At 37.5% G+C, this 21297-nt stretch overlaps 1 protein-coding gene across 6 annotated transcripts in view; it reads right to left on the minus strand.

Moving 5' to 3' along the window:
* The window catches only part of EDRF1 (erythroid differentiation regulatory factor 1), a 43145-nt gene that overhangs the window by 18160 nt on the left and 3688 nt on the right, over nt 1–21297 (minus strand). For 4 of the 6 annotated variants that reach the window (XM_077877259.1, XM_077877257.1, XM_077877256.1 and 1 more), the window contains exons 3-18: nt 20823–20889; nt 19604–19729; nt 18579–18703; nt 18175–18331; nt 15107–15208; nt 14712–14833; nt 13714–13825; nt 11075–11222; nt 10890–10998; nt 10495–10606; nt 8442–8702; nt 5978–6049; nt 5553–5703; nt 3340–3528; nt 2796–2996; nt 1158–1376 (exon numbers count right to left, since the gene is read on the minus strand). In XM_077877259.1, the coding sequence (XP_077733385.1) occupies nt 1158–1376; nt 2796–2996; nt 3340–3528; nt 5553–5703; nt 5978–6049; nt 8442–8702; nt 10495–10606; nt 10890–10998; nt 11075–11222; nt 13714–13825; nt 14712–14833; nt 15107–15208; nt 18175–18331; nt 18579–18703; nt 19604–19729; nt 20823–20889 (2273 nt within the window). The remainder of the gene's footprint in view (nt 1–1157; nt 1377–2795; nt 2997–3339; nt 3529–5552; nt 5704–5977; nt 6050–8441; nt 8703–10494; nt 10607–10889; nt 10999–11074; nt 11223–13713; nt 13826–14711; nt 14834–15106; nt 15209–18174; nt 18332–18578; nt 18704–19603; nt 19730–20822; nt 20890–21297) is intronic. The other 2 variants (XM_077877258.1, XM_077877261.1) reach the window with 2 other exon arrangements.

Raw genomic sequence — 21297 nt, forward strand, 5'->3', positions numbered from 1 at the left:
TTCAAAACATCTTGTCCCATGGATTCGTAAAAGGTATGATCTGTGTTGTATCTAATTCTCCTAGGTTTCTACCACTTTGCAGCTCCTTCACGGACTTCCTCCTCCAGAGGCACCTTAAAAGCCCAGGTTCTTATTTCTCAACTAAAAAAAATATACACACACACACATATATAATAATGAAACACGTTAAAAAGCATGATCTTTGTGTCCCCAAGCACAGTTCATAGATGACCAGGAACACACACACTTCAACTTACCTGCTGTCCCCCTTTCTACCACAGCTCTTTTCCTTCCTCAGGCTGGGTGGTCTTTACATTTGTAGCATTCTCATAGATTCAATCATCTCCTCCCCACATCATCTGAGTGTTGCCCGGCCTATGTCTTGCTAACCCAAACAGCTCTAAATACAGGTTTCTAGTCAACAACTGAGCTAGACCTTCCACTCACATGTCCACACAGATCTCAAACTTGACACAGGCCCAAATCACAAAAGACCACCTGCTGCTACTCTTACCATCCCCTGGACCCTGCATGTCTAGTCCTTCTCAATCTTTCCTGTATCTGCCTATTGATACCATATATCACATACCAATCTACAGAAACCACACCTTTTCCCCCCAAACCCTCTAAAAACCTCACATCAGTAAATGTCTCCTTTCCCCCTCTTTCCTCCTCTTCTACTTTACTGCATCTGTGCTTATAGCATTTTTCAAAGATCTGTATTTCTTACTTTAAGACTTTTTATTTTTAAGTAATCTCTATACCCAACATGGGGCTCAAACTCACAACCCTGAGATCAGGAGTCACCCGCTCTACTGAGCCAGCCCAGCTCCCCAAATATCTGTAATTCTATCTCTTCCTGACATGAAAGAGAACTATGTTTTAGTCAATGACATATCCAGGAAATAGCCTAGCACAGGGTGGCTGTGCATTTCACTTCTGAACTGATCAGATGAAGAAGGAAGGACAACGAAATGATGAATCTCAAAGAGAAGTGTTTTTTCCTGTTTTTATTTCTCAAGAACTTAATAAAAGATTCTTCAACAGAGCAGTCCTTTCTACATAAAGTGCCACAATTTCTTTTGCTCAGATCATAAAACCAGCACGATTTTCTGACAGAAGTGGCAATGAAGAGAATACTCCAAAGAGATACTCACCCACTCTCTCGCTCTGCAGTGCAGCAGCCTGATTCATGTAAAACACGCCCATCTCATTTCTAATGTTACCCATTCTCTTCAACACTTGTACATAGTGTTCTGGGTTCTGGCTTTTTAAGTCACTGAATTGCAAGATTTCATTAGCAGCTTCATAACATTTACAACTAACTGAAAGCTGACTCTCTAAGTCTGTAGACAAATCAGTTGCCCACGCAAATCCTTGAAAGAAAAAACAGGAAACATTACCGTGAGTTCTGAGAACCCTTATTCTCCTTAGTATCCATATAATCTCATATTTTTAAGACAGTAAAATAAATCCAAAATGGTATGAACCTACTAAGATTCAATCAATACAACTAAAATTTTAAGTTTCACAGTAAAGATCCTTTAATTTAGAAAACTGTATTTTCTTGGACTATTACTGTTTGAAAAAGAAAAGAAAAGAAATATTTTCCTGACTAAAAATACCAAATAATTTCCACGAGCTGGATTTTATCAAGTACACTTGCTGATAGGTGCAGACTTAAAGTTGTTCAGTGACACAAGGTAAAACTTTTTTTTTTTAACTAATGGAAATAGTTCTCAAAATAAAGCTCTAATTGCTACTAGAGGCTACTTACGTATGTTATGGTTTGCGTATCAGTTTACCTCACTGAAGCTGCTGCTATCTAAGCTCTCAGAGACTTAAACATGGCATCATCTAGTAGAACTGGAATAAACTTAGGTACAGGGCCCAAATTCAAGGGGAAAAAAGGGAGCACTCCTGCTGATAACACAGGCATATGTGAGAGAATGTCTCTCTCACAAGGAAGTGATTTAAAGGAAATGAATTTGATGAAAGCAGTAAAAACAGTGAAGATTTTCTCACTGAGTATCTGAAAATAAAATGATCATTTGAGAAACTCAGAAGAAGAGAAGGTGAAGAAAGAGGGCAAAAGTGAGGAAATACTCCATTCCTCCCCAATGTACTTCTCTAGATGGTAAGAGAGATGGATGGATATCAAATAACATCAATGCTTTAAAAGCAAAATACGACAATGCCATGATATGTTACAAAGATGATTTTGTAGCTCATTTACTGCCCTGACTGTAGTGAGCTTATGACTGTACTAAGTATAAAGCCGCTGTGGATGATTTCTCCTATTTTCTAGTTTTAAAATCTGACAACTCCAAAACAAAGTAAAATATCCAGTAAGACAGTCAGCTATGAACTAAGTTTTAAAAAATGATCTCTGGATCTGAGCCCCCCAGAAACTCTTCAGAAGGTAATTCATTCCCTTTTACCAACTGTTACTCTTTTTCAAAAGAAAATCATGGCTTGGTTTGCTGATTACAAAATCACCTAGGAAAATCTCATGAAAAGACAAAAAAAAGTACAAAGCCAACACAACTCTAAGAGAGCTTATTTTACCTTTAGTCTAGTTGTATAATTAGTAATTAAAAAATATTTCAAAACCATTTTACATACAAATACATGAGAGATCATGCTCAATTTTAAAATTAAGAAATCAAGGGAATATAACACACTGCAATATCAAAACACTAACATTTCTGCCACTTTCCTGGACATACTCCAATAAACATACACTGGATGGAATAATCCCAATGTGAAATGAACGCTGTGTCTCACTGGCATACCTTGACAACTGGACTCTCTGTGGAGGCTGTGTAATATCTCCTGATCTTCTTTTGTTTGATAATTAAACTCTTCAAGATGTGCTGCTCTGTTGTTTGCATTCTGGGCCAGCATTAGTTGGATGTCACCACAGAGTGTCAAATATTGAGACAGAAACAGTAGCACTTCGGAAAGCATGTTGGTGCAGAGACAGCAGTAAGTATCTAGGTAGAATGGACGGGAAAGACAAAAACACTAGTGTATTAAAAATTAATGGATACAGTGAATATTCAGAAAATTTGTTACCAGTTGAAAGCTATGTACCACTGTATCTATTCTAAGTTCATGTTATGTCAGATATGGCTTCACATATTTCAAAAGGAAGAGATAACCACTCAGAACAGAAAATAAAATACTAAGTAACACATTCAAGACTAGAAAAAAATTATTTCAAAATTAAATTTTACAACAGCAGTAGGAGTAAAATTTCACTGTGATTCTGGTGCCTTTACTACTCCCCTCCTAATGTCCCCTCCCAATTAAGTGTATTAATTTACAATGACTTACCATGGCTCTGCAAGGCTAATTTAATGTATCGTAATGCTCTTCCGTATTTCTGAAGACTCATTGCAGCATCAGACAAAACATAATAGGCCTTTGATGACTTGAGAATCAACTGGAGTTTCATTTTATGTTGCCAAGAACCAGGGATCATTCCAGATTGACTGGAATAATTACCCTTCTGAAGGGAGCCCACTGACATTGCGGGGGGGAGGGGGGGCAGGAGAAAAAGCACATTTTATTTGAATGTAAGTCTCACTATAAGAAAATAATTTGTTTCTTGATAGAAACAGTCCAGGCTTAGGTACTACAGCTACAACAAGAGAAGTAAATACTGTGCTTTACTACTTTATAACAGAGTAAAATGGCAGTGTTTCAACAGACCCTCATAGGGATTTCTGAAGGCCCCCTGCTGCCTTTAACACCATTGTTCTCTTTTAGGGTCACTGACATAACTGAACCCATGACTGGCATGTCCTTTCTCCAGCTGTGTGTCAATCTGCCAGAAAATTTACCTTCCTAAAATAAGCTTGAATTATGGTGAAACCCCTGTTCTAGAACACTGAAATGACTCCACACTACTTGTTAAATCCTGCCTAGGCATCTTAGCCCACTTGCTATGTGACATTTTTGTCTTCCTCCCCCAGTATTCCACCCATACTGCCCATTAGCCAAAGTCAAGTTACTGCTTGTTGCCCATAGAGATGCCTATTTTTTCCATCTCCCCTAGTGGACGGTTTCCTCCACCAGGAACACTATCTAAAGTCCAGACTACTACTACCTTCTTCATCTAATAAATGATCCCTTTTGTGCCAAGCACTGTGCTAAGCACCAGAAACTATGACATGAAGTTCTAAGTTCTCCATCCTTGGAAAAATCTCACAATAGAGGCAGAGACAGGCTGCTAACACAAACCACTGGAAAATCTATTAAGTGCAACTACATAGGTAACAACAAAATGCTATAGGAGTCCCCCCTCCCCAGTCTTTCCACCTCAAGATTTCTCATTTTCTGATCAGTGACAGCATGAATCTTTCAAAGCAATGAAAGGTACTTACAATCTTTATTAGGTTTTAATTGTGCATGTATTTTTTTCCTCTGCTATTGTATGCATTTTCTGTGTGTGAGGCATCGTGAGAACACCAGAAATGAATTAGACACAACTTTTGCTCACAACTGTATTGGTGTGTGTGCATAAGACCATTCAACACAGCTAACTGTGACATAAGGCAGGCTTCAGTAAGTGCTCAAGGACTAAGTAGTAAGGGGATCAATTCTGACTAGAGATGGAGCAAGCATAAATCTCTTGAATATCAGCAGGATTTTCAACAGCTGAGTTGGGGATGAAGGAAGAGAAAAGGCATTAAAAAAATACCATAAAAAAGGCAGAGATGTCTCAAGTCCTGGTTCCCCTCACTGTATAAAGGCTCAAGCCTGGCACATAGGAAACTACATAAAATGCTAGGGCAATAAATTTCCTCCCCCCACATACAACTTATGTTCATGAAAAGAAAAAAATCAGGAAAGATCTTTCAAGCATACAGGTTTTCAAAGCATTTTTTTAAAAACTGGTTTTTAAAAACTCCACATGTTCTTCACGAAGTGATTTCCTGAGGGACATATCAGACAATTTATAAGTGACCTTTCTAGCTTACTCAAGGACCACTCGGTAACAAAAGCCAACAACCCTATGGTGCTTATTATGTGCACTGTTCTAAGCACTTCACACACATATTAATTCATTTAATCCATATAAGAAACTTTAAAGTAGGTACTATTGTCTCCATTTTGAGAGAGAGAGAGAGAGAAAAAAAAAAAAAAAAAAAAAAAAAAACCACAAGGCTCAGAAAAGTGGAACTTGCCCTAGCAAAGCCAAGATCTGAAGCTAGGCAGTTTGGTTCCAAAATCTGCTCTTAAACACTCCACTGCTTTTACTGAAGCAGTAATTTCTTACGAGAACCCTACTGAGCTGAAGGCATTAGCTCCTCACTCCAGGAAACTGGAAGAAGCGGAATTTATTAGGAATAGCTATAAAGGGTCAAAATTATTCTTTGTTTTATATTTTGAATGAAACTGTATTTTCCGCTACTTTCCATTCACAGGATATCCTTATCCTGAATTCCTTTCAATGAATGCCTTAATTGACGTGTCTGCTGTTGATAAAGGACTAGTATACTATTCTATAGAAAAGTCCCTATTTGCACATCAATTCAACTTACTTTTGTCCAAAAACAAGGCCATCTGCTTTTCCAGACCCTCAGGACCCCCTCTTGTGGATTCATCTTCATATTTTAATGGGATTGGAGTGTTGGGGTCAGCTGCAGGAAGGTCGCTTTCTTTTTTAATGCTGCTATCCACAGATTTTAACCCCTTTAAAAAAGGAGAAACATTTACTATACACACAACTGAAGGTCAACTAGAAACTAAATGTAAGGCCCTGAACATATTTAGGAGAATTTAAATTTTGAAAACAGACTTGAAAGGACTACATTTTACTTGAAAGGGAAAAAGTAATTTTCACTTTCTGCTTAAAAAGAAAAGAGCAGAGTATCATTCAGAGTAACGTTCAGACACCGATAAACAAGAGCTATGTGCATACCAAGTACAAGTTTACTGAAACGACGAAGGCGAAATTAAGACATACCTCCAGAACATAGCTAAGCACAAGTCTACAGCGCTCCTCTGTGTCATGGCAGACTGGAAATGTGCAACTGGGCTTTAGAAACAAACATTTAAAATGATTAATATGCTGCCCACATGACAAATTCCACAGCTCTCAGCTCCCAAGAATTACCAAAATTCTACACATCAATAATTTCAAAATTTGCTTGTGTATTCAGTTTCAGGAGGTAACAGGCACTAAGATAAATGTACTGCTTTAATTGCAGATAAAATTGCCATAAGCATCAACAAAAACCTTGCCTAATAAAAAGATCTTCCAAAGTATATGTTACTTGAAATTCTTAAATTTTAAAAATAATTTTATTATGGCAAGAAAAAAGCAAAAATGTGAGTAATGCTTTAGGTAAATGTATATCTAATCTAATGGGTGAGTTTAATCCCTAATTAGCACTGATACTTGGTAACACACAGTTAACAGTATCATCAATTTAGCACTACGTTAATTATCACCAATGGTCTCATTGTACAAATTATATGCTTAATTATGAGCAGAACCAGTAAACCTACATCTACTAAGTGATCTTATGTGTAAGGGCCTCTGTGAGGCATTTCATTTTCGGTGAATCCTGCAAGGCCGAGGACTCTTCCCATTTTGCATCAATCATAGATGTTAAGGAACCTGTCCATGGACACAGTCATTGAGCTGGAAATGAGATGCTGAAGCCATGCTGACTATACTTTCAGAAGTACATGTATTAGGTGAAGCTAACTAAAGACCTGTTTATATGAATACTAAGACTGCATTATTTTAGTGCTTTAGATATTAATAAAAGTGCTGTTATCTGTAAAGAAAAAAAAAACAAACCCACAACAAAACTATAAACTAACATACTACTATACTATGTCTTTGTCATCTACTTGCCCCATAAATCTAGGGCCTTGTGTTACGATGCCTGAATACACAGAAGTTTTGCCATCAGTAATTTTGTTTATAATCAGAAAAAATTTTTAAAAAATTCCACTGTGGGTTTCAAGCTGAAAGTGCACTAAAACTCAGATGGACAGTTAAGAACTTTTTCTGTAGTCATTTAAAATATTTCCCAAGTACACATTAAACTTTCTACACATGGGAGATTAAAGAATGTCCATACATTAAGGGAACTTCTGTTTCCGTGAAGGGAAAAAACACAAACTTCAGATACATATTATGATCTCCATGAAGGAGATGAAAACATAGCATCCTTTGGCTAGAGTGATCAGGGAAGATCTTTGGAAGGAGGGACATTTCCATTAAGACACAAGGCTTAAAAAAGGCAGCCATGAAAACTGAGACGGGCCAAGCAGAAGCAACAGCAGATGCCTCCTCAAGATGGGCATGATCTTGATGAGCCTGAGGCAGGAAAAAAGGCAAGTGGCTCTGGTAAATGAGAGGGGAAAGTGAAGGAAGAGTCAAAAAGACAGGTAATGTTTAAGGGTGACAGAGAGGTGTCCTCTAAAAACCTATCTGGATATAAGGTCTCTGTCTGAAAGTTAAACCCCGAGCTTATGTTAAGAGATTATCTGTATATATGACTGTATTTCAGTGCTGGGAACAGTCAGAGTCTTTTAAGGCTGATTTAGATCTGTTCACAGACAGGTAGGACTGGAAAGTAATTAGGATTTAGGGAACTGAAATTTAGTTCTACTTTCTGGAAAAAGACCAATGGTAGGATAGTCAATGCAATCCATGTCAACAGAACTTAAAGGGTAGGAAGTTGTTAGAGTCTATCTGACCTTGACAAGACCAGAGATAGGACTAATCTAGCTGATATGGCCCAGTCACTGCAATAGCACTGGGATAAGGTACTGGCTTCCCCACAAATGGATCAACAAGCCACCCCATTTTCTATGCTTATTCTATGTTCACCAAGCAATCTACACGTTCAGTATCCCAGCAACCTATCAACTGAGAATGAATATCCTGGTGAAGAGACAGGATTATACACTGGTCACGGCAAAAGAAAATCACATAAAAATTAATATATTGATGTATGGTTTATATGTTGTCTACCATTGGCTTGCACATGGGATCAGCTACCCTAGGGTAATTATAAAACAGGTTTTAGTATTCATAAATCTAATGATTACTAGGCCCTGGACTATGAAGAATCATTACTAAAGTAATGCTTTTTTTTTTTTGAGAGACAGAGAGAGAGAGAGAGAGAGAGAGAGAAAGCGAGCACATGTGCAAGAGCACACACAACCAGGAGGGGCAGAGGAAGAGGGAGAGAGAATCTGAAGCCGACTCTGAGCTGAGCATGGAGCCTGACACAGGATTTGATCTCAGGACCCTGAAATTATGACCTGAACTGAAACCGAGAATTGTATGCTTAACCAAATGTGCCATCCAGGTACCCTAGTAATGCCATCTTTTGAGAGGCTAGTTGTATTCAATTAATAACTGTTTTTCCACTTATAAAACTTGAAAACAATTTTACCATGCTTACTCGGATTTGATGAATGGATTTGTATTTTTCTGGAACCGACAATTCTCCAACAGACTTAATAATAGCTACTGCTTTGTTATCATCCGAGGGATCAGAACTGGTGCTATAGGATCCATTTTCATCGCTGTCTGGCATCTCTTCCTCCTCTTCACTGTAACTTTCATCAGAATTCTCATTTAAAGGAGATTCTGAACTTTCTTCTTTTTTAGGTTCATCTAATTGAAAAAGTTCTGAAAGCATGTAATTGGCTGAAGCAATAATCTTATAAAAAAAAAAGAAATACATGTGATTGTCATCAAAACTGAGCATTCTAAAGTGGCATGAATTTTACTAATGTACTAACAAATTTTAGGAGGTCTTCAAAGAGGCTATTTCCACACTGTTACACAAAGAACAAATCAAAGTTCTCAATGCTCTGAAGGCTCTCCATAAAATCTTCATGGGTTGATATACTTATTTCCTGTAATTATTCCATCTCCAGCCCTCTGTCTTTAAAAAAAGGTGGCAACTGGAGACAAAAGTTTTCAGAGTGTCATAACTAAAATATTAGCAAGATAACACTCCATATTAGCTGAGAAACCAGAATTTCTCTTTAATAAGGGTCTAATAAGCAACTAATATTTATTGCATGTTCTTTGGTTCCAGGGGGGAAAAGCCCCACCAGCTTCACGAAGGAAAAGTCTACCCCGGCATCTCTTAAAATGAGCATTTACATACCATCATTATTTACTCTACTCTATTATGTTATTTATTCTTTTTTTAAATTAATTATTTATTTATTTATGATAATCACAGAGAGAGAGAGAGAGAGAGAGAGAGAGAGAGAGGCAGAGACACAGGCAGAGGGAGAAGCAGGCTCCATGCACTGGGAGCCCGACGTGGGATTTGATCCCGGGTCTCCAGGATCGCGCCCTGGGCCAAAGGCAGGCGCCAAACCGCTGCGCCACCCAGGGATCCCTATCTGTTATTTATTCTTGATCACAAACATTCCATAGTTTTAACACCTTTTCCTAACTTTCACATAAACTATTCAGTTTTTGCTAAACACCACGATCTCAATCATCAAGTTTTTCTGTCTCCAAAATAAACTTATATATCCAACTGGATATGGCTACAATTAAAATTAACTTGGATCTTTAAAAAAACATTGCATATGCTACATGCCTTTCCTAATATATAAACAGGATTTTACACCAAAAAGTGGATGTCAGACTCAAACAACTGAGGGTAAAGAGTGGTAAAATCGTGCAGCATGTGACTAGAAGATTATTTTAAGAAATGCTTTTATGTACTGAAGGGTACAGAGCGTGAACCTTATTTATACAACAAAGTGTTAACATCCATTTGTGTAAATGGATCTTTAAAAAAATATTGTAAAATACTTTTCCACCTTTTAGAAGCGTTAAAGGAAAAAAACAGCAGCACTGTTAAAATTACACGAGTTCTAAAATGAGAGAATAGTGTTATTCAAAAGAAATGTAGTGTCAGCCAGCCACATAGGAAATTCTGAATTTCTTGTGGCTAAATTATAAAAAATCTGGTGAAATTAATTTTAATAAATTGGTTCAGTAACAAAATATTATCATTTCAACATGCAATGTGTACACACAACCTTCAAATTTTTTTTAAAAGATTTATTTATTCACGATAGACAGAGAGAGAGAGAGAGAGAGGCAGAGACACAGGCAGAGGGAGAAGCAGGCTCCATGCTGGGAGCCCGACGCGGGACTCGATCCTGAGACTCCAGGATCGCGCCCTGGGCCAAAGGCAGGCGCCAAACCGCCGTGCCACCCAGGGATCCCCCAACCTTCAAAATTTAATGTGTAGTTTACATTTAAAGCAATTTCAATTCAGATTAAGTACATTTTTTTTTCATGGATTAAGCACATTTTAAGTGCTCGATAGCCACATGTGGTTATCAGTTACCATAACAAATAGGGCATGAATTAAATGGCTTTAAAGTCTAGGCAACTATCTTTCAGAATGCTAGGATACTTTTATTTTTTTCAGAATGCTAGAATATTTTTAAAGAGTATATAAATGTTAATCTTACTTGAGGATGTCTGCTTTTGTCCAACAATTTAACACAATTAAGAAGCAATGTTCTAATGGTTCCATAGTGTTTCTTATTTTGATTCTTCTTCATCATCATGTTGCAAGCAACCCTAAAAAAATTGTTTATATCAACTTTACACCCCATTCTTCATTCTCTACGAAACTCAAGTATAAGCATGCTCTTCTTACCTTCCAATAGAATAAGACATATAAGAAACAATACCATATTTTTAAATATAGTATTTACTCTCCCCCAAGTTGACTTTGTACGGCCTGTATACATATATACACACTTTGTTTCTTAAGCCACAGAAATGTAAAATGTGCCTTAACCTGGATAGTGTGGCTGTACACTTTAAAATTTTCAATAAGGCTACTTCTTCAAGCACTCACTTATATAAGAGAATAGCCACCGGCATTGTGAATGGATTCTGGTACTTGTCTTCAGTTTCTTCACAAAGAGTAGTGAGATCATAGAGCTTCACTATATCACTGCCACTTGCTGAAAACAAAAACAAAACTCAGTTCACCAGAGCCACTGATATCAATTATTACTGTTCATTCAAGAAGGGATTTACCTTTAAATAGCCAATAGGTATGTCCTTCTTTGGTACAGTTTGATTTTAGAAATGATAAAATATTCTGTGCAATGTCTTTTATGACTTTCGTAGAAAAGTTCGAGTTTTCCAAATTGGGAATCTCTTCAGTTTTTATCATTTCATACTTCTGTAAAACATAGACCGAATGCAGTTTCAGAGAAAACCTAGGCAGCAATCCTTTTTTTAAAATGGAACCAAATACAGAAATCCTGCCATCAGAGAGCTATGCAGCCCAGAAGAGCTTAAACTGCTGGCTTTTGATCTTTTTTATTGCTCTAATATTCCAGAGGAGTCTGACCCACATGTCAGCTATTCTGTAGGCTTAGCACAGAAATAAGTCTCAAGAGAGAATCTCCACCAATTTGGAACCACAGATTTAGGCATGGTCCTACTTCTGTTCTCCTGCGGAGCAGCGCATGGCATACACGCCCTTCTATTCTCCTGGTGGTTTTCATCCACAAGGATGGTAGATGAGGGCAGAATTCACCCAGCATGCTCTTCCCCCCAGACACTAGCCTCACTGGGCAAGTCTCTCCGGTAGACACTACTCTTCCCTTGGGCTACAGACTCAACTCCTTTATAGAACTGGAGATGGGGACTAGAGGCAGCAGCTAGAGCAGAGGCCACAAGGACACCTCTGCCAGTACTTTTGAGGCTCCAGTTTTTTTCTAGCTTGTCTTCTGTTCACACTTCCCTAAACACCTCTCACATTTTCTGAAAACTCTAAGAAACTCCAAATCTATTGGAAAATAAGACCAGTCTCCTAAGGTGAATTTTCATCCTTCTTGGCTCATCTACAGCCCCAAGTCATAATTTCCTTCCTTAAAACACTCCTCCTGGATTTTATACTGTAGTATCTGGGCCACTCTGCCCTTTCAACCCACATGGGGAATGGCTCCAATGTCTGAGTAGAATAGATTTCCGTGATAATGACATCCAACAGTATCCAGGCAGATGGCCCCTCAGGTTATTTCTCTAGCTTCATCTTTTCCAATGCCTACAACTTCAAAATGCTCATGGACATTTCAATGCTTTCTTCAAATGGAGCACATGATGAAGACAGATCACCTTTCCCTGCCTCACTAGTTCAATGTCTCCATCTCAAGTAATGATACCACTGCTATTTTAGACCCTGGACCCTGGAAGTCCCACCCTCTCCGGCCACAGCCTCTCATTAAATGCTATTTAGGGTAATGTTTACAACAGTGCTTCCCAACCAAGAGTGCAAATCAGAATCATCTACAAAGCTTTCTTTTTTTTTTTCTTTAATAGATACACAGATCCCACCTATCCTGATGCACCAGGGAGTCAAGCAAGTGTGTGTGTATGTGTCCTTGATCATGAGTGACTGTGATAGACACTAGAAGTTTAGAATCACTGGGCTGGATACAATGGTTAGAAGCATAGCCTCAACCAGATACAGATTCAAATACTGGCATCACCACTTACTAGCAATATGGCCCTGGGCAACTCACTTGAGCTCCCTGATGCTCAAATTTCCCTCTTCATCAAAAGGGAATAATGGTATTCAAGCAGCTAAAAAGATCGAGTAAGTAATGCATGTAAAACGGTAGCAAAGTATCTAGAACAAAACAAGCACTCAATCACTGTCAATTCTTAGTATTTCCTCTGCAGTCTACTAAGTCCATCATGTTACTTGTAGATATAGTGCTAAGCTCCAGCAGTCTTTTGGTCTCCGAGCCCTCCATGCCTGTCCTACGTGCCATCTCCAAACTAAGAGTCCAACATGACAAATTTCACCTCCCAGATGCAAAGCCTTCACAGATTACAGATTACTAACCAAACTCAGCCCACACTCCTTAGCTCAGCATCCTAGACTCTCCATTATTTGACCTCAGGTTTTCGAATCTATTTGCTATTCTGTTAAATGAATCCTCTGTCACCTTGCTGGAGATCCGTTATCCCTTCACTCACACTAGTCTTTTAGTGTAAAACATTCACCTGTTTTTGGAGGCCACTTCTTGAGAAGTCTCTTTCAGATAAAGACAGATATGATCTTACCTTCCCAGATCACTCACACTTTCGTAGTTGGGGTGTACTACACATCTCACAAATAATCTATCTTTCTCTTTGCACTGTCATTTCCCATTAGTATTTTACCTTTCTGGGTAGCGACTGAACTTTATTCTTTGTTTTCCCCTCACATTCATAATGAGGATAAGGTGCCTCACAAATAGAACAAGCTCAATTTCAATATGCTATATAACCGATGACTTCACACATTATTGCTGTAGCCTTGCTCTAAGACTACTACATATTTGTATACTGAATGGATACCTCCACTCTATAGACACTTTTAGGTAATTAATTACAATGAATGCCTGCTATTAAAATCAGAGTTTTAGGGCTAAAAATGCAGGCTTCAATATATTTATGACCTTCCCAAAAAATACCTGTACAATCATACTCCTGTAACATCTAGAATTCTGGCATTACAACACAAATGTGAAAACACTCAAAGTTCAGTTTATTCACAGCAAACTTCCTTGTTAAAAGGACAGCCTAGTATTTATGGGCCTCAAATCTTTGGTGAGGTACTCTCTGCACTGATTTACATTTGTGAGAAAATTAGAAAAGTCACACTGTGGCTCACTTACCTGTACAATTCCATTTACGTGAAAACACATCACAAGTTCTGGTACATTGCATATCAGGTTGTCCAACCAATAGTCAATTCCAGTTAGCACATTAATTGGTTTGTTGTTGTCCCTAAAAATACACATTTCTAACGTTATGCAGTTTAAGATGTTCCCTAATGAACCATTTGAGACTTATTTCCACCATTTAAGCATTTTAATCTATTCTCTCTGGACGAAAAATGCCATATACACTTTCTTTTCTGGTGAGATACGTATAGGCAGCTCATGTGGTATGTTCTTTATCACTGCTCCATAAGTTCTGCTTGTGTTTCTAACTGGAATCCCTAAGAGTTTTCAGTAAGAGTAGAAGGAAATAGGATAGCAGATTATTTTGAGCCTGCTGCATGCTCCTCACACAAACTTGAGGTGAAATACTGGCCCCCATGTATTGTAATACACCACACGTAGCTCACGTTGGCTGATATGAACACATACAGCTAGAGTACTAACAGAAGTGATCGGGATGCCTGGGTGGCTCAGCAGTTGAGCATCTGCCTTCGGCTCAGGGTGTGATTCCCAGGGTCCAGGACTGAGTCCCAGGACTGAGTCCCACACCCTTGCAGGGAGCCTGCTTCTCTCTCTGCCTTACTTTCTCTGTATCTCCCATGAATAAATAAATAAAATCTTTAGAAAAAAAAAAAGTGCTCATAATTAGTTAATAGGAAGCTGGTAAACCACTTCCTTAACTAATTTAATTCTATTATATTGTCACTAGCTGTGAATTCAGACCTGATTAAGCCAGTACAACAGATCTCTGACTCAAATCATGAAGAACTTGAATGAAAACCCAGCCTCAGGGCTTTAAGCATTTGCTGATAACACCCCCCTTCCTTACTGTGCTGATTTCAATTCATGGGGGAAGGAGGGAAGTGAAAACCCCAGATAAAGGTGATGATTAACAAATTAAGTGAACGCAGATGAGACACTGACCCTAAACGAACACCATTTTGGTTTACCTGAGACGCAAGCTGACTGCTGGGTATCTGCCTCCTCCAAATATAGGCATGTTGGAACCAACCAACATATGTATATCTTCAAATGTCCATAAGATGTTCCGAACAAAATCATTTTTAAGACCCTTTGATTAAAAATAAAACAGGAAAGGTTATTATGTAATACAGTAGAGATCCAAAATTTCCCCCCATGATTCACAGAAAGACTAGGAAAAGGAAAGACAAAGCAGACATAGTAAATTAAAGTCACAGAGCTATAAGATCATAGAGATGTTTAGAAAGTGATTTTCAGGATCAAGTGGACTTTTTTCCCTACAAATTCCAATTCAGACTAGCTTTTAAATGACAAAGTAGACTGGGGATTAGGTGTCCCAATTTGGACACCACGGAAAGCATACCTGACTGTTCTCCCCGTCATTGAATAAAGTAGTCAGGTTTTGTTCTTTGGGTGCTGAGGCCACATGCCCCACTATGTATGAGGGTTCAAGAGGCTCACTTCCCTGTGAAAAGTGCAAGGATAAGGAGTGACCGTGCTGCCATAATTTCTCACAAATGGCCTACTTTTCAAGAATATCCACTAAACATTCAAAGCATAAACCTCTAATCTACTTTTGTGAATTAGGGCTAATGCAAGTCATGAACTCTCATCACTGTGTGGCTTATTTCAGCTCTTTATTATCATAGCTATTCTAAGCTAATCACATATAGATCTTATGCAAATAAAAAAATTAAAAATTATTTTAAGCTTTCAAAGTTTCAATTTTTTTCTTTTTGGATAAATCTGAATACCACTTATCAGCCCACCCCATATCTACTGACTTAAAAATTAAAAATTTCTAAGAAATCTCAGACGTATTTTTATTTTTCCTATATTTTTAAAAAGATTTTAAGTAATCTCTACATGTGGCATGGGGCTCAAACTTTCAGACCCAAGATCAAAAGTCATACGCTCTATTGACTGAGATAGCCAGGTGCCCCTGAGCCCTATTATTCTTGAGACATCGGTCATTAGAGCAGTCCCAAGGTTTGCCATTGTCTCACGTGTGCTTCAGAGAACTAGTCCCTGGCGTTCTTGGTGAAGAATTTCCAGACTGAGCTTTGAAACCCCACTGCTCACCACAGGCTTGCTCTTGGACAATAACAATGCTTATTAAAAAAAAAAAAAAAAAAAAAAAAAAGCAAGCCTCTAAAAGGTTCTGTACTGGAAAAATCAAGTTCCCCTCTATAAAATCCAATGTTCCCAAACTTTAATCTCAGAGCATGTTTTATTCTTAATACATTCTGTGGAATATATTCTAGAAAACACTTAAGGAAGGAGAATCTTCGACAATGGGTTAACTCAGTCCAGAACTCAAATTTCCAACCATTAGGGACAGTTGCCTTAAGAAACATTAAACTTTTAATCCCAAGATCGGTATGTGTATGTGTGTGCTAATAGGCTCAGCCCCTGCCTGGGAAGTGAGTACCCTCAACTGCAAGCACGGTGAGGCGGGGGGAGAATCCAGTACTTTTGTTCAGTCTTATATTCTCCTTAAAGAGCCCCACCAGAACTTCAAACGTTATTTTGTCTGTACAGACAAGTTACCAGCCTATGGACCACATCCCCAAACTGTATTTGTGAGGGAGTACCCTAGTGGGAGTCTGGGCTCTGGATCATAATATTCTCAATAAAAGTATGGCTCCAAGACCACCCACAGACACCTATTTAAACTCTATCACTGTGTAACAGAGGCCTCAAACTACCCAGGTTTGGGGAATAAGAATTCACGAGGTAATACACAAAAATCTCTATTTGAAATTTAGGCAGTATGAGGTTATATAAACTAGTCTGTCAGAGATTATTATTTTTATGGCAGGCTAGCTCTGCTTAGGACTGTGCCATTGCTATGACAACCATACTGCTTATGGAGCCCTTCTAAATACGTGTGGAATACGTGGATGCTAGTGGACTACTGCTGTAAGAACAAGTCTCTGAAGTCAGAAATCTCAGGGTTTAAGTCCTCACTCAGATTTTACTAGCTATGTGACCATGAGCAAACATCTATTCTTCATGAACTTTACTTACTTGTAAAATGATATCGTCAACACTTAATACACATACAACTTGAAGGATGAAAAAAATGTATGTGCACACATACACATATACACAGTTTAAAGTACGTGGCGTAAAATACATTACACAGATGCCAGTTTACTTCTTCCACATATGAGTCTACAGATTCTCAAAAGCCTCCCAGATTTTTTATAGTAAGCCCTAAACAAGGTAAGGACAGAATGGTAAGGTTGGGAGACGAGCCGATAGGTGGCAGAAGATTAGTATTTCCGTTATGTTTTCTGTAATGTGTGGATTTTGGAATCAAGGAATGTTAAAATAAATTTTTAAAAACTCTATTAATGCAATATAATCACATACAAGAAAGTGCATAAAATAAATCATACAGTAAAATAACTAATTACAAAGCAAATTATCCATGTAATCATTACCCAGGTCATGACACAGGACCCTGCTCGCACCAAGCACCCATGCTCCTTCTCATTCACACAACACCCCATCTGCCCCCCCTCACCCAGAGGTTAGCACTATGTGAACTTGCACGTAACTACTTCTTTCTAACTTTGGAAAAAAAATTTAAATTCACTACATAGCTTAATGAGGTTCCTCGATCTTAAAACCTACTAAAACTAAAATTCAGTTAAACATATTTGCCTCTTGTAACCCTATAGTCTGTGAGGACAGCAGCAATCTGGACAAATAATGTTCAATTTGTGAGAACACATAGCAAGAGGAAAAACACAATTTACCAAGATCTTATTTTTATCTTCTTCGACTTTGTCAATATGTCTTCCTAAAAACAGACATGTATAAATTTACATAGTTACTTACTTTACTCTTTGATAGACACAGTAAAGACAAAAACTAAACAAAAAATAAGAAAAAACCAAGAATACAAGAGACAAAACAGATATACTACTCTCTTCCTTTCTAAAAGCTTTACAATATTAATGTGGGTTAAATCTCAGGAACTTCACCCAGAAAATCTTAAGGGCAATTTTAGACTTACCAATCTAAAAGTTAAGGTAAGGTCAGTATTAAATTACAAACAGGCCTGTGAGTCTCAATACCTAATAGGCATTTACTATAAATCTAAAGCTTAAAATACACAACATGACTATATCATATATACTCATGACTTCAAGGAGATAATCGGTATTGATAAACATTGATAAGCTATTTTAAATGCTAGTAAAAATTTTTAAATATTTTGAATTTAAAAAAATCTGATCTAGCTATTCGTATTTTTTATAAATTCTACTTTGAAAATATAAAAAAAAGTATTTTTTCTAATTAATTATAAGACATAAATTAGAGTACTTTTTATACCTGTTCTTCTATCTTTACCAACAAGATCATTGGTTTTGTCTTCTTAAACAAATTTATTAAATTAACATCTAAGTACTAACTAACCTGACTGGAAGCACTGGGATCTTCAGAAACGGAAGAAGGCATTTCAAAGGGGGCGGGCCACGAAGCCCCATCCGAATCATTTGTCTGATCTGAACTGGATGATTCGGGCTGTTCTGCAGTGGATGGGACGGGCTGAGCGGCTCCATCGCCATTGATACTGGCCAATCAAAAATAAAAATATCACATTGTTACTAAAGTTAACTTTATGTGACAGTCTACTAGTTTTCAAAAGCTGAATTCCATAATTAAACATAAATGTTATTTTAAAAAAAAGGAACGTAAGATACTAAAATGTTAATACCATACTTGCAAAACTAAAATTACTTTTACTAGCTTAAGAATTAAATTTGAGATCACAATTTCATTTTCCTTAAGATAAAAAAAATAAACAAGCAGCCAACTACCTGTAATATAAAAACTTGGAAAGAATAGCCTTCTGATACCAGTGCTCTTTGCTCTTTTTCTTCCTCTGCCACTTCTGATCAATGAGTCTTTGATAAAACTCTTTCAGCCACGTCCAATCACCCGTCTGAGTAACAAAAGAAAATGATAAATACAACAAATCTGTAATCAAAACAATTGGTTATCCTCTACTCTTTTACAGGAAATATTCTTTTTTTTAAAAAATACTATTTCATAAACACATATGTAAACACTGTCTTTCTAGACTTAATCTCTATTACTTCTTTTGGGAAATCTGTCTTCCTCTTCTCCCCAAGCCAGGCTGAGAAGTGGTCTAACACATTCCTTAGTACCTGGAATAAACCCTAATATGCATACCATATTGATATTATCTGTGATTGTTTACAATGCCAAGACTTTAAGCTGCCAGCAAACAAGGACTGTGATTTACTCATTATCACATTTCAAGAGCTTGACCAGTGGCAAGGATACATACAGAAACAGGGAATAAGCCTCAAAAAACTGCAACACTGCCTTTACACTTGACAAAAAGTATCCACTATCAATACATGGGGGGTGGGGAGTCATGTACCAAAATACAGTTTGAGAAGCTTTGCTTTTAGTGAATCACTTAATTCTAATAACTATGTATTCATAGAAATAACCTCTAATATTTTCACATTTCCTGGCAATTGTTTCACGAGAATCTCTTCAATGGAGACATCAAAGGATTTTTCAAAAATTTTAACTATTCCCTTAAGTTACTGATTTTTCACAACTTTCTTCATTGGTTTCATCCTCTTCCTTGCAAGAATCCTGGCTGTTGGTTATATAATAAGTTTCTTCCTCATTCACTCTTTTCTATTTCCTATAAAGGCTTCTTTATATTCCAAGAAATGTCTCATTTCTCAGTTGCCAAAGTGCTAAACTGTGTTTCTGCTTCAGCCTTTCTTAGAAACAATATTTCTACTGCCCTTAAGTTGTTAAAATAGTGGCTTACTAGTTGTTTTTCCAGAAAAAGCATTACCTGAGATGATCTCATAAAGAGTTCTTGAATATCTAACTCATCGAGTAAGAGAGTCCTTCCTATGCGGTGTACAGCCATGCTTACATGGGACTTGCTGTAGGGAATCTTCAGGAGCTTTTTTATGTTCTTTAAAAAATTAAAAGGAAAAACAGTTAAAAAGATCTTTTTAGGGTAGCTTGAACACTTTCAAGTTTTAACTTCATTTAATTTTAAAGCACAATAAACTTTATTTCCCTAAGGTTATACAAACTATATTTCACACAAAGAGCTAAATACAAACTCATGGAAAACAAAACTTTAAAACCAGAATCACCCAAGTGGCTCAGTCAGTTAAGCACCTGCCTTTGGCTCAGGTCACGATCCCAGAGTCCCAGGGCCCAGGCTCTGCATCAGGCTCCCTGCTCAGTGGACAGTCTGCTTCTGCACCAGGCCCTACACCCCCGTCCCTGCCCCTGGCTCCCTTTCTCTCTCTCAAATAAATAAATAAATAAAATCTTTAAAAATTTTATTTTATTTATTTTTAAAAGATTTTATTTATTTACTCACGAGAGACAGACAGAGAGACAGAGACAGAGAGAGAGAGAGAGAGGGGCAGAGACACAGACAGAGGGAGAAGCAGGCTCCATGCAGGGAGCCCGATGTGGGACTCGATCCCAGGACTCGAGGATAACGCTCTAGGCTGAAAGTGGCGCTAAACTGCTAAGCCACCCGGGCTGCCCTAAAAAAAATTTTAAAAATAAAATCAGGATCACCTACATTTTACCAGCCATTCCGTGTTAATGCAAATGAAGGTCAAAGATGTATTTTAACACAATAGAATTTCCTAAAATTAAGTGTGTATAGGTCACTTTTGCACTGACTTAAGTTTTTAGCATATTGGATAAAATTACCAACTAAGGAGCAACAGATTTGCTGTAAGTATCATTTCTTGTTCTCAACTGGTAATATTATATAAATCACCCCAAACATTACAATAATTTATAATTGCTACCATTAAAACACAACTATCAATATTAACATCACCACTGCCAGTGTTTTGGGCATCGCTCCTTCCTTCTTGAAAGATGTAGCAGGGCATTACTTTACTAACAAAAAAGGTATTTGATAATCAGACGGTTGAATCTTATTTCATCAGTAATTTTTCAAGACTATACAACAGAGCATGTTATAAATCCCTAACATAAACACCCCAATTACATTTCCCAACAAGGACACTTACTTCAGAGTCAGAGACAACGTCCACATCATTTCCCACAGAATCAATAAAGTCGTATGCCATACCAAAGCTAATGGAGGGAACAAAGGCCACAAAGGTCACGCTCATAGTGATACAAGCAGAGTTTATAGGAGAAAACAGTGTTCCATCACTTCCAGGATACCCATTTTCTACATTCTTACATCTCTGAAATCAATATGCCTATCACCATTAGAATCAAGTAGTTTTTCCTTCTTAGTGGTACAAAGACTTAATCACAGATTAGATAATATATAGTAATAGAAGCAATAGGAAACACTAGAACAACAAAAAAAAAACAATTGACTTTTTAAGTTACAAATCCCCACCCCAAATCTCCAAAAGTAAACAGTTCAAGATATTATTCTTTTTACGTGATGAGATAGGAAACATTTATCAGGATTTAGTCTCTAGGGCTGTGTTGCTAGTGATACACAATACTACTTTTTCAGGATTGGGG

Source organism: Canis aureus, chromosome 29 (genome assembly GCF_053574225.1).
Source record: "Canis aureus isolate CA01 chromosome 29, VMU_Caureus_v.1.0, whole genome shotgun sequence".
In the NCBI taxonomy this organism is placed as follows: Eukaryota; Metazoa; Chordata; class Mammalia; order Carnivora; family Canidae; genus Canis; species Canis aureus.